This window comes from Trachymyrmex septentrionalis, unplaced genomic scaffold, assembly GCF_001594115.1.
Source record: "Trachymyrmex septentrionalis isolate Tsep2-gDNA-1 unplaced genomic scaffold, Tsep1.0 scaffold71, whole genome shotgun sequence".
NCBI classification, from domain to species: Eukaryota; Metazoa; Arthropoda; class Insecta; order Hymenoptera; family Formicidae; genus Trachymyrmex; species Trachymyrmex septentrionalis.
The window spans coordinates 1410687-1424113 of NW_017305895.1; the positions used below are offsets into that span (position 1 = coordinate 1410687).

At 35.0% G+C, this 13427-nt stretch overlaps 1 protein-coding gene across 1 annotated transcript in view; it reads right to left on the reverse strand.

The window, feature by feature from the left end:
- Positions 1 to 299: 299 nt before the first annotated feature.
- The window catches only part of LOC108753777 (disintegrin and metalloproteinase domain-containing protein 10), a 69495-nt gene continuing 56367 nt past the window's right edge, over positions 300 to 13427 (reverse strand). Inside the window, exons 5-18 of the mRNA XM_018495667.1 lie at positions 10312 to 10558; positions 8736 to 8864; positions 7951 to 8138; positions 6560 to 6700; positions 6311 to 6435; positions 5857 to 5985; positions 5559 to 5727; positions 5240 to 5409; positions 4505 to 4672; positions 4288 to 4415; positions 4098 to 4212; positions 3892 to 4026; positions 2975 to 3205; positions 300 to 2837 (exon numbers count right to left, since the gene is read on the reverse strand). Coding sequence (XP_018351169.1) covers positions 1983 to 2837; positions 2975 to 3205; positions 3892 to 4026; positions 4098 to 4212; positions 4288 to 4415; positions 4505 to 4672; positions 5240 to 5409; positions 5559 to 5727; positions 5857 to 5985; positions 6311 to 6435; positions 6560 to 6700; positions 7951 to 8138; positions 8736 to 8864; positions 10312 to 10558 — 2930 coding nt within the window. The 3' untranslated portion in view covers positions 300 to 1982. The remainder of the gene's footprint in view (positions 2838 to 2974; positions 3206 to 3891; positions 4027 to 4097; positions 4213 to 4287; positions 4416 to 4504; positions 4673 to 5239; positions 5410 to 5558; positions 5728 to 5856; positions 5986 to 6310; positions 6436 to 6559; positions 6701 to 7950; positions 8139 to 8735; positions 8865 to 10311; positions 10559 to 13427) is intronic.

Consider the following 13427-nt stretch of genomic DNA (forward strand, 5'->3'; position numbering starts at 1 on the left):
GACAAACACATTCGACAATGCGTTGCAAAAGAATGGTAATTAAGTAGAATCGATAGAAATCTGTTTTGTAAATGTATATACAAGTATATGAATTTAGAACACTATATAATAGAATCCCCCTGTATAATAGAATAAAATATACACAGTATAAAATATACATGGTATAATAAAATATACATAGTATATTATGCGGATGTTTTTCGCGAAGATTTCTTTGTAAAAGAAATTTAAATATGAAAAAGCAATTATCTATCGAATCTAATTGATCGACTCATCTTTTGCAGAATGAATAGGAATGTCTGAGCGGTGAAGCATTACAATTAAATGGAAGATACTCTCAGAAATACAATTCGATATGTAAAAAGGCGTAAGTACTAAATAATAGCACCAGATTGGATTTGAAGATTAAGTATGAAATAGAAGAAACAGCACGTTCTCTGTTAACAACCACGAGCAACTGAAATCAGTTAAAAAGTCGGTGTCGCTAAAATTCGGCGTAATGGATGTTAATGAAAATATTTTGTACAATCTTAAAAATATAAGCAATCTGTCGGTTCGTCTCACAATTCTCGCGGACGTCCATAAAGATGCAAAGTATATCCGATAAGATGCTTCAGGAGATGTAATTAGGAATTGTCGACAATAGGAACCACGAGTGAATAATAACGCTATAATATTATAACGTTACAGGCAGATCGGGTGGCGAAGAAACAAGAAAACCTCCCGACGATCTGTTCGGAACTGCCTGACCGTTTCACGGTTCCCATTAACGTCAGGCCAGTTCTGATCGTGGTATGCTAAGTTTTGTTCCTCTGCGTCGATACAATAGCCCTAGCTACGAATAAACACTGTAGCTAATATGTTACATTATAACAGTAGCTATAATATAGAATTACATGTTAATTATATCATAGCTAAAGATATAATGTTACAATTATAATGTAATTTAGCTATATTATAGCTAGGGCCATAATATAAGTACGTAATAGCTATGTTACAGTTAGGATTAAAATATAGAGTATTTTATAGCCGTATCATAGCAACGACTGTAACGTAGTATCTATTACGACTACATTATAACTAGGGCTATAATTTCAAAGGGAGCGACTAATAAAAGTTAGTCAATCAAGGCTGTCGACGCAATTAACCTTTTGTCATCCTCTTAGAACCGATATATCGTCATTTAATTGAAAATTACGCAATACAGACGTAATTTTTTCTAAGCGTCAAAAAAGAGGGTACAGAGAGTAACAGCACAGGCACAGTGTAAAGAGACTTTTAAGATAAAGCATTACTTTCGACATCCCAAAATACCGCGTTGCATTTTGAGATTAATGTTGCGCACTGATCCCTGAAAATTTAAAGCTACCATCGAAAACGAATCGTAATTTGCTTAGCTCCGGGAAATATTAGATAAGTATATCAATATTTATATACTTGCGGCGTTTACACCAGTCGCACTTTGAACAGTGGATTTGGCCCCTTTCTTTGGAAGAAGAAAACTGGCTTGATCGTCGAAAAACTAGCGTCGGCGCATCCCATACGTTCGTCATCAAAGCGCAAATTCCGTTCATCGCAATCGCGCGTGAGTAGCATCGTCGAGGACAGCGCGAATGTTCGCAAACGTATGATTGGTCACCGCACTATCGCTCCACTCTAGAGATGCGAAAAGGAAGAATGACGAGAATTAATGCAGCACATCTTTTCGACATGTGCACAGAGCGGCAAATAGTTGAAGGAAAAACGAATTAGAACGTTCGGTAAATCGGGCAACAAATCAACTAAGCGAGTCTTCCCTTCCACGTTCTCGGACGGGATTCTTCCACGCATGAGCTAACAATTCAACGCGAAACTTATCTATCATTTCGCGCATCCTAAAGTATTATCTATTCTCGCACACGGATATAAGGGATAAAAATATGCAAGAGCTACTTAGTCGCTACGCGACTCGAAACAAACTCAAATACGTTCATTATCCATGGTCACGTATCCGAGAAGAGAAACTCGCTCTCGGACAGCAAAACTTCCAAATCGGATGGTACGGTGTGCAAGTCGGAGTTGGCCGGTTCCGGCAGATCGCCACCACTGTTTCCGATGCCGGTAGGGGCTATCTGTCGTGCTCTGCCTATTCTGACTCGGTCCTTCCTCTTGGCTGTTCGCAGCAACACTCCAGTTCTCGGTAGCTTCGCCGTTCTGCTATTCGCGTTCGTATGATTCACGGCCGTGGCCGGTGCTTGCGCCACCTTGTCGGACTTGCGCAGCTTCACGCTGAACCTAAATGGCGGCTTATATACCACCTGAAGCCTCGCCCGTTCCTTCCTGGCAAGGGAATTCGACGAGTTCTTTAGTTCCGCTCTTCCAGTCTCCGCTCCAGGACGTCGCGCGGACGTTAATGCCTGTCTTGACACTAGCATTCTGGACCCCACCACCCCTCCACTGGCTGTTAGACCCACCGGGGTCGATTTACTTTTCGGCATACCGTTGACATTGGTCCGTGCACCGGTTTCCGGTCGACATTGCGAAGATGCCAATAACCAAGAACGCACTTTACTCTTAGGATCGGCGTTCGTTTCCGGTTCCTTATCCGCTTGAATTGCCGAGTAATCAATTACCTCCTTTCTATGTTGCTTTTTACGCTTCCTCTTATCGTTATCACCGCTGCTTCCGCCGCCTGGATTATTGCTAGTACCTTGTCCTTTATCTCTAACAGATGTAATCTTCTTCCGTTTATTCTCCTGCGTTACAGCAGCCAAAACTTCAGCCGGTCTCTTTCGCGCAAAATCGTCGACCTGTCCGGTAGACAATCTCTTTTGTTGGTTTTGTTTCTTTTTGGCGTCCTTTAAATACAAACGAAAAATTTATTTTAAGTATTTAAACTCGAAAATATAAATATTAAATTAATACTTAATATCATATTAATACTTAAATGATTAAAAAATAGTTTATTTTCTAATTCTTTTTAAATTAATTTTACCTTATTATTAGACTTGTCGGTGTGGCCACTATCTTTATGTTTGCGATGACACCTCTTCTCTCTGACCTTTCTGCTAAGAGGAAGTTTGGCACGTACCGCCGGTGGATGCACCGTTACTCCTTCCGTACCTTCCGGCGGAAGCCGTACCGTTTCCGTCGTAGAACTATGGATAATCGTGACAGACTTTAGCTTCAAGTCCGGTCGCTTGCCCAGTAATCTCATGCTTGCCACCTAAAAGAAGAAAAAAAATCTTTATATGCTCGTAAATGAATTTTCATTTAATTAATTCATCAATAATTAATAATAATTTATAAATATGAATCAATAAGATACTATTATCGTATATAAATAAATATGTTTCTTTACATATTTATACGCGTACTATTTAATAATAAAAACTATATAATTTACAAAGGAAATTCAAATTATTATTTTATGCAAAGCTTTAATTAAAGATTATAATATCTAGCAACTACAAGAATGTTTGCTTCTACGCAATACTTTAATCAAATGTAGGTATGTAGAGAAAGGCATAATAATATAATGTTAGAATTTTTGTAAAAAGCAATTAATTCTCAATTTTGTAACAAAAACACACGCATTATTATATATTATTAGTAATGACCTACTTTTTATATATCCCTACACTTACTCTCATTGCATTTTTCTCTTTTCCTTAGCCGTTTCTGATAATAAACATTTTTAATATATATAAATATGTGAACTGACTGTTTTCTTGCGCTTATTTTTACAAAAACACGTTTATTTTACAGATAACAATCTCATCGAACTATTTATTGATTAAAAATAATAAATTATTAAACAACAAGAAAAATTAGAAATCTAAATTTTAATTTTAAAAATAAATAATTTTTGAATACATTATTTTTAGAGAAAATCTAATTTTTTATACGTACCAGTAACGATATCGCCGCTAAAATTATCAGAGCGGCTGCATACCAATGTTCAGCGACCCACCGTCTAAAAGTGGCGAGGCTCTCGTCGGATAATAAGAGCTTCCTTAAAGTTGCTAATGGACCGCTTGGATCGACCTGAATAAAATATTTTAATTAGCGTTACTATCTACTACTCGCACTACCCTCCATATTCAAGTTCTACTTACCTCGCGACATTTTTGAAAGACATCACAGTAACCGTTATAATCATTACACGGAGTTCCTGGCTTTGAGAACATATCGGGAATATCATACGGTGGAGAATTCCAATCGAAAGACGATCTACGAAAAAAAAAAGATTGAATTTAATAAATTTTTACGCAAATCGATCGATAAAATAATACAAGTTAAATGTACAAGCATGGTTGATTTTCCCCGGGAAGTCGACAACATAACTCGCAAGCCTTCGTCGGTGGATCGTTCGGGCCTGGTATGCATTGGCAAGATTCCAGTCCGTATGCTAGGCAAATGCTGCCAGTGCACTCCTGTTGAAACACAAGTTTCGCGCATGAGATCATATTTGTTCATTTAATGAGAAAGTACGTGTGTAGTTTTTAATGGGATTAATATTTACCCCCATGAAGCAAACCAGCTCACGGTTACAGATGGTCTTATTAGGCTTGTTAATAGATGGTGGACAGTACGGAGAACGACCGTCACAGAAGCTCGCATCGCGACAGCCGTTGTCATCTCTGCACTTGTCTCCGAAACGGAGATTACATTCGCTGGTACAGCACGGACCCTGAAAAGAAAAGCAAATAGAGCCGTTGAAATTACATCACGTCATACGCACGATGCGCCGCGTAATTACGTTATGTATGTCTGTGAGTAAATTACCTAAAGTAAATTTCATAGGATACTGCTTAAATTAATTAACATTTTTCGGCAAAATAAATGAACAACGAGCGATGAATATATACGAGCGAATCTCAATATCTTTTACATGAAATACTACATGTCAATTATTAAATACATTACTTGTCGCATTATAAATACGCCCAATTTTGTGTAACAGAAATTTTATTAAATATTAAAGATATAATAGCTTCATAAAAAATTGATTAAAATATGACTACATTTATATATGCATTCCGCTATTTGAATATTTAAACAATTGAATGAACCTTTAAATATACAACTGGACAAGCAAACGTTTGAAAAATTTAGACGCTTGAACACTTAGCATTTAATATTAAAGATTGAAAAAGCGCAAGCGCGGCTTTGAGTTAAATTTTGAGAAGGGAAAGCCGTCCTAAAATTCCCTCGACAGTACAGTCCAACTCGCATTTTTTACAAGCGTCATACATACTTGACTAGGACTGCACACCGCACGCGGTGTGAGAGTGCACGGAGTCTCCTCGGGCGGCGGATAACGGCGCTGGGGATAGCAGCACGAGTCCCTGCAATCCTCCTCCCAGCCGCAATCGCACTCCTCGCCCTCCTCCACCACGCCGTTGCCGCACAACGATACTTGCGGTTCTACAATAAACAATGCAGAGTACCGTCAGGGTTAGAGCAAACGAGAGTAGAATAATTGGACAAGCAGATAGGAGCTGGTTCGATCAATTTCGTCTCTACGACATCACGATATATTGCGTTCACCATTGCTCCCACTGTATAAAACTCACCGGTGAAGCATCCCTTTGGAGAACGTGCCTTGCTGTTGAGCACAGGATTTATGGCATTCAGGCTACATGGACTGAAGCGATTGTTGTTACGCTTGTCCCCGCTGGTAGCACGAGCGAACATTATAAAGTTGCCATCCTCCCCGCCTGGTGTACATTGTTCCGGATCGTGCTGAACGCAAAAGAACAATGAGATGTACGACATGCGCATCATTCGTTTATTGACGGGACAACATTGTATAACAAGACCACGGAATGTGGAACACGCCGTTCTGAACGTAACTAACGGAAGTGTACGTACCGGTGAGCCGAAGTTGTGGCCGATCTCGTGAGCCAAAGTAACGTGAGAGACCGCAGGCGGTACGTGCTTCCCGTAATTTAATAGGGTCACTATGCCGGTGTTTAATGACTTCATGCTGCCGCGATAATGCTGTAACATTATTTCAATAATTATTTTTCGTCAAACTTCATATTCGCAACAATTTACGTTCCAACGGTCACGAAAAAAATCGTGCAACAAGAAATCAATTTTCATTGGAGTAGATCAGCTGATCACCATGAGTGAGATATGCTTTGGATATATAATGTTAAAAGTACAAAGATAAATAAATTGTTGTAATTTTTTTAAAAGTCTAATTTAATATAGTTAATTCTCTTTAAAATTTAGAGTTGTTATCATACTATTTATATATTTATAAAAAATATAATCAACTTTTCTTTTATAAAGGTCTACTAATATATTTCGCTACACATACCCCGTTCTTCTCACATACGCCGCCAGCATTCTTGAGATCGCCTGTCCATGCCAAACCCAGAGTTCCCATCTCGAAATCCCGATACGTGAACATATAAGCCAGACAGAATGCGTCATAATCCTCCTCTATAACAAGGCAAACATCAATGTATTAGTACAGTACAATCCCCTCGTTCGCGTATATTGACGTATCGACATTACACCGTATTGCGGGTTATTAACAAAGAACGGCAACGCCTTTGGTCTTTACCTGAAAAGAGCTCTAAATATTTCTCCACTCCATAATTGCCCGGAAAACGATAATGAGGATCTCTCAATGCATCCTCGCTGTGCACCTTGACGCGTTTAATCATGAAACTGATGTTATCCGGCCGCCCATCTTGATTGAAATCTGAAAAGAGACATAATGTTCAAACACTAGTTGTTTCTTTAATTGCATATTCATCAGAACTAAATAATTCACGTAAACTCGTGCATTATTCTAGTCCTGTTTCTTGCGCCTCACATTGACGATTCCCATGTGATTACCGTTCTCTGGTCCAAATAGAGTAATTCGCGTGTAATTTAGAACTCAGTGTGTGTTATACATAATGGAACAGTACGGTAATGAAAATACTGTATATACAAATAAGTAGATCAGTATATGTTTTACAATGATATCAAGTAATAAAACCATTTTATCGAAAGATTTTAAATTAATATTAATATCGTGAGAAACATTAAAAACATATCTCGTATTGATTACGAATAAAAAATGTTACATATATTTGTATTATAAAAATATGTACATACACATTTATTTTTCTTAATTATATTTTACTACTCGTTTAACAGTCACAAAATTACGCTGTATCCTCTTTGTGCGAAACAAAAATACGAGATTCAATATTTTTTAGAATTTCATTTTCCACTGGATGGAAATTAATTATATTATATATTTTACAATGTTTCTTGAATTAAATTGAATATTACTGGATTTAAGTAACATTAAACTGAGTTATTCACATGGATAATATTCGAAAACTGCATTTTACTTTACTTCCTCGTTATATGTTTGCTAATTATTTGCTTTTCAAACGGTTTTCACAAGTTTCATCTAATAATATTTCATCGCTTTTACTAGAGTGTGCCAAAACTATAAATGAAAAAAACAAAAAAAATTGACTTACACACGTACAATGACATACAAAGAAAACTAATTTATTACTTTCTTTCGTATTTTTTTCTGTGTAAACATAATGCTTAATTGCGCTCAATTAAAACATAAATAAATATAAATTTAAATATCAACAAATAAAACTCGAATAAATAATTCTTCCCCGTAATATCATCAACCACGGTAGAAATTGTAAAATTGCAGAAAATTTTCATAATTCCCGTAAAGTTTCCCTGGCATTCCTTAAAAGTCTCTGAATTTTTTTGCTTTTTTCCTCGCATCCTCGATATTCTCTGGTCATTTTAAATTAGATTTTCCTGACGTTTTTCACGTTTCCCTCAAGTAGTTTTCAATTTTCCCGACTTTTTTCCCCCCCCCCCTCGGTCTTCGCTACGTCCGTTTTCAAGACTCGTGGTGAAAATTGTTAGATCATCTCTCACCGTGCTCCGTGCGCGCGGTATATCGCCGCGAGGAAGAACACCCACCTGTGTGTTTGTAGATGGAGTTGACTCTTTGCACGTGCCTCGTCATCACCTCGATACAAGCTTCCTCCGTGCCGTATCGCGCGAAAAACTGATGGTCGGCTTGCAAGTAGAGCATGCAGGTAGTTTTCCGGGGATCTACCGTCGCGCGCTTGTGTAGATGCCTCGCGATCCTATCTCTGCCGCTCACGCTGCGAACGGGAGCGAGAAATAAGGTCGCTTTTATTGTTCGATGAAAAACGCCATGTTCCTCACAGACTTCCAAACTCCTCCAAATTCTATTTTAACTTGTGCTTGGTTTGTCGACCGTGGCACATACGTTGCCGGTACTTCACTAATAATTGACACGAGAATTGACCCAGAAGAGAGACAAAGCTACTAGAATTTAGAGTAAACCGTCGTCTCTTCCGTGTTACTTATTGTCTTTCCCGTCATCAAATAAGTAACTTTAATCAATAACTTTTAATCAATTTCTTCTTTTCTCTCAGAAAAACAGAACACACGTTTCTTTAAATTAAAAAATAAAAAATTAATGTGAGGAGAAAGGACACATTGTAACATAAAGAAACATTTAAATATACGTCCAGTTTTTTTAAAAACGAAATTGATTATTTTTATTCTTTTGCTCTTTAAATAAATATTTGAAATTTTTTATACTGGTACGACCTAATTTAAACTTTCCTACGCTTTGAAAAATAGCGCAATGTATGATAAAATATATTTGCTTGCGTACATTAATCAGGAAAAAGATTCGAGATTTTTTTTTATTCGAAATGCAAAATACTTACGCGTCCGTGTACTCGACGTCATTATTCGTTTCTAACGTTAACACTCTCGCATTGTTTTCCCTGGAGTAGAGAGCAACGTGCTCGCCGAGCAGAGGCTCATAGAATGCCTGAGAATTGTTGTATCTATATCTAAAGGAACAGACATCGCGAAGTTTAAATTTACATTTAAAGTCCGCCATATGAAGACTGACATAGAACGCATAATATATGATAATCCCGGCCGGCGGGAATTTCCTCTACACGTGTCTAAATTATACCGCGTTTGCCAACAATATGCTCTTTTATCATTTTCTTCGCAAATGTATTTTCATAAAGTAGAAAATAGACGAGAGAACATAAGCACTTAAAAGAATATCTTAATAAGAGCGTAGCCATTTCATCAGTTATATTTATCATAAATAATACTTAAGTTAATTATAAAATATATACTGAGAAAAAATGCTGTTAATTCAATTAAAGTCTATATTACGAGCTGTCACTAACATAAGTAATTAATTCATGTATATTTTTATTGGCATAAAGGCTTCGATTATTGAAATAATAATTTATGCCTTTATGTCAATAAAAATGTACATGAATTAATCACTTAGGTTAGTGACAGCCCGTAATATAGACTTTAATGGAATCAACAGCATTTTTTATCAGTGTATGAATTATACAAGTATATATATATATAAAATATTTTACGAAAAATTGTCTCAATATGATCATAAAACAAAGTCTGTCGCATCCTAATGTTTAAAAACGACCTCAAATAAATTAAATGCATTCTAGAAAATTACTTTAAATATAAATGCATGCCTATCGACAAAAAAATTATATATTACCACAATTCAAGTTTTAAGTCTATCATATAAGATAAGACAAAAAATTCGCGAATAATCGCTTTGACATCATCGTTAAACTAAAAACGATAAAAGTAGACAGAAAACTATACATATTGGACGTATTCAGAGTGCATTTATAAAGATATTAACACATATTAGCATATAGTTCACGTTATATAACGCATTCTGAAATCTAAATATGATAATACGCCACTGTATCTAAATATGATTTGTTTCAAAAGTGCTTCAAATGTTCATATATTCACAAATTTGTTTTTAAATTTATCACAAGCATCAAATTTTTTCAAATATATTCTGTATTTTAGTAAATTTAATATTTTAATCAAGATTATTAAATTAATACAAATTTTATTTTCTTATTATATATAATAAAATTTTATAATATTCTTCAAAAAAAAAAAAAATAAATAAATTCTTTACTTGGAATACATAATAATGTTTTTTTTTTTTAATTTGTAATAAGTATATTTTAAGACTATTACCAAGAAAATATTCTTTGTTAAAAATAACCGTTTCTTACAAGCTAAACAAAAAGGTAAATTGTAATCACTTTTCTTAGCAATAGAATCGATATTTCTATATGGTTTGATAAAGAAAACGTTGTGCAAATAGCATAAAAAAATCTGTGAATTTTAAAACCCATTATACGATCCGGGAAGCGATTTATACTTTCGTCTCTACATCGATAATCATCGCTCAGAAATTCAAGAGCGCAAGATAGAACTCACCTATCGAAGGAATCGCGAAGAGATCTCTCTTGATGCAGCTGATGACTGGCACAGGGTAATGGATGTGGCGGGGTGGTAACATCGGAAGTACGATAAGCTATGCTGTGATAGGGCGGCGACGTGTCTTCATTTTTATTCAAATACCTGCTCGTTGGCTCGATGTAATACTCCTCGAATCTGGTCACGACACTGCCGTCGAAGAGACCATCTTGTGTAACGACACCCTGCACCACGGCGCTCTCGTCCTCTGGAAAAGGAACAGAATGTGATGCCGGTTAATAAAGACCCAGTAATCGAATTTATCGAGAGAAAAGGGATCATTTGCATCATATAGATTCAATTATCATATTAGTGGCGACATTTAAGATCTTTCTCCATTACAGAATATTTAAACTCGTGAATACTAATTAATAATATATACAAATACACAATATTGTATATGGGTAATATAATCTATATATAATTATATACAATAATTACATAATGTAATTAAAATTTAATTTTTATGTATCAAACCGTTATAAATAATAATTATATCAATAATTATACTTTCACATTTTTTGTTTAAAACTCGATCCCCATTTAATTAATTATTTGTTTTATATGATTTTACAAAATTTGTAAAACATAAAAAAAATTTTTTTTAATATTTGTAATTCTTATTAATAATTTAATTCATTATAAATAAAATAACACATCAGTTTTTGTCATTACTCGTACGAGAGAGAAATCATTGACAATTCAAAATACGTTAATAGTATTTTTCCATGGCAATTTACCGTTTTTTAATAAGAGCTGAAGATTGCTAAACTTATTATTAATAATTTCTGCAGAGACAAATTCGCGTTGAATGTATGGTGATACAACCCCGCAGCTACCTTTTAAATCTGCGAAAATACGAGGACGAATCGTGGCGGCAGGAGACTCGTTCCCACGGTACATATAAAAGTCACCGTCGGGGTTAATTATATTTGTAGAAGCCTTCTCTGTGTCGTGCTTTCATTATTTCTTATGAAATTTTTGCGACTTCGCCCGAGTTAGCGAAGGTGCGAGGCGAGATGGTATGGTAACTTTTCGGACGGAATTAGAAAGGATTGCCGGGTATTTAGGATCCGGGGATGAGCCATAACTTCGTTTCGTTTCGCTTCGCGCCGTGCAAATTCCATCCAAGCGGTTCAACTTCCGGAACGAAACGACAGATTTCCGTGGAAAATTCTTGAAATCGAAATTTACCATCACGACAACGAACAAGAAATTCCTTTTATTTGCTTTATCGTTGTTGCTAATGTGTGACGTAGCTTTGCATAATTTCAGCATAAAACGTGTGCAAATCTTGTGCAAATAATATGGATTAATCGTGTGTAAGTAGACAGTCAAATAATATTATTAAATAATTAAGTTTCTAAAGTAAATCTAAACAGAAAACTCTAAGCAAATACATTAATCCCTTAATATATTGACATTTTATGTAAAATGTTTAAATTCCAAAATTTAAACATTTGAGTGCAAAGTTCAACTATTTACATTTTACTTTATTTTCTACTCCTCTCTCTCTCTCTCTCTCTCTCTCTCTCTCTCTCTCTCTCTCTATCTTTCTCTATTTTTACAATAAAATGTGCACAGACTCGAGTACAATAATAACAGAAAGATTGGAATTTGTCTGGAAAAAGCAGTATGTACTGGAACTGTCGCTCAATGTGCGTGTACCCCACTTCAGGTACAATTTTGTAAAGACGTTGTAAATTGAGGGACGGCAGAGAAAGTTGAGTGGAAGACGCTCCGGAAAATCACGACCTCCGAGAATCGAGTCTCTTGGCTCGAAGCGAGTTTTCCCGGGTAGAACGTGGGTAGATTCCAGGAATTCCAATCGTCAATCATAGATATTCCAGACTATCGCTGGAGGAAAGATAAATCGACTAAAGTACTATCGCAAAGTCGGAGAAATTTACGGCCGTGTGTTACTTCCTACAAGTAATTGTTTGGATCCCTTTCGTTGTTGGCGCGCGGTCGATCCGTAAGTTCACCCTTCATGGTAATCGATACCCTATCCGATAAAAGGAACAATCAGCAGAAAGGTTTTATATCGCGGAGCAATTTAGCTGCCGTTGGCAAAAGGGAGTAGTTTGCACATAAATAAAAACATGTCTGATGTTACAAGAAGCTAATTTATTATTTAAGCGTATCATTTTTTAAATTATTTTTTTTTTTTTAGAAGAACTTGCAACTTTCAGAACTTGAAATTACAAATTGAAAATACCGATTTTTATCAAGAAAATTTAAAATATATTTCGATAAAATGTAACCCTTCGTTGGCACACTTGTTTTTTCGATCGCTTTTTGATACACTGGATGGCTCACACCCAGAGCAATGTTTAAACAACTGACATTCTTATTTAAAAAATCCAATCAATATGAAAAAAAATTATGGGTCAATTTCAAGGGCTGTAGAATACATTCAAATAGTTTTTGATTGAAATTTCATTATAGTTTTTGTAAAAAAAATTCTTGAGTTCAATGAAAACAAAATAAAATCTTTGAAAAATTGTACTTTTAAAAAATTCAATATTAAAAGTTAAAAATTTACAGAATTGTTCAAATATGATACTTGGGAAAAAAATGAGTTTGTAAGTTGGTTTTGGATAAAGGGTATTTATTTTGCATATTAAATGTAGGCTGTTTTGGGAATTAAAAAAACAGAATTTTCTTTATAAACATTGTATTTTTGTTCTACAATATAAAATAAAAGACAATTGAGTTTCAGAGATGAAAATAATTTTGTGGGTGATTCACACCCAGTATGTCAACGAAGGATTAATTCAAATAAAAAATAAGAATATAAAATTAAACATAAAGTGAAAAACGTATAAGTAAAGATATTATCCTACATGACGTTGATAAAATTTTACAATGCATATATTTGAAAACAATCTCTTCCTTTATACGAATTTAAACATGAAATGTGATTGTATGTCAATTACTTTATGTTTAAAATATAATATCAAAATTAAATATAGTATCGAGACTATATTTCAATTATTAAAAGAATCACCGATAAAAAATTAAATCACGAAAAAATGACATAAAAGTTTCACCGAGTGAAAATTAAATAAAAATTT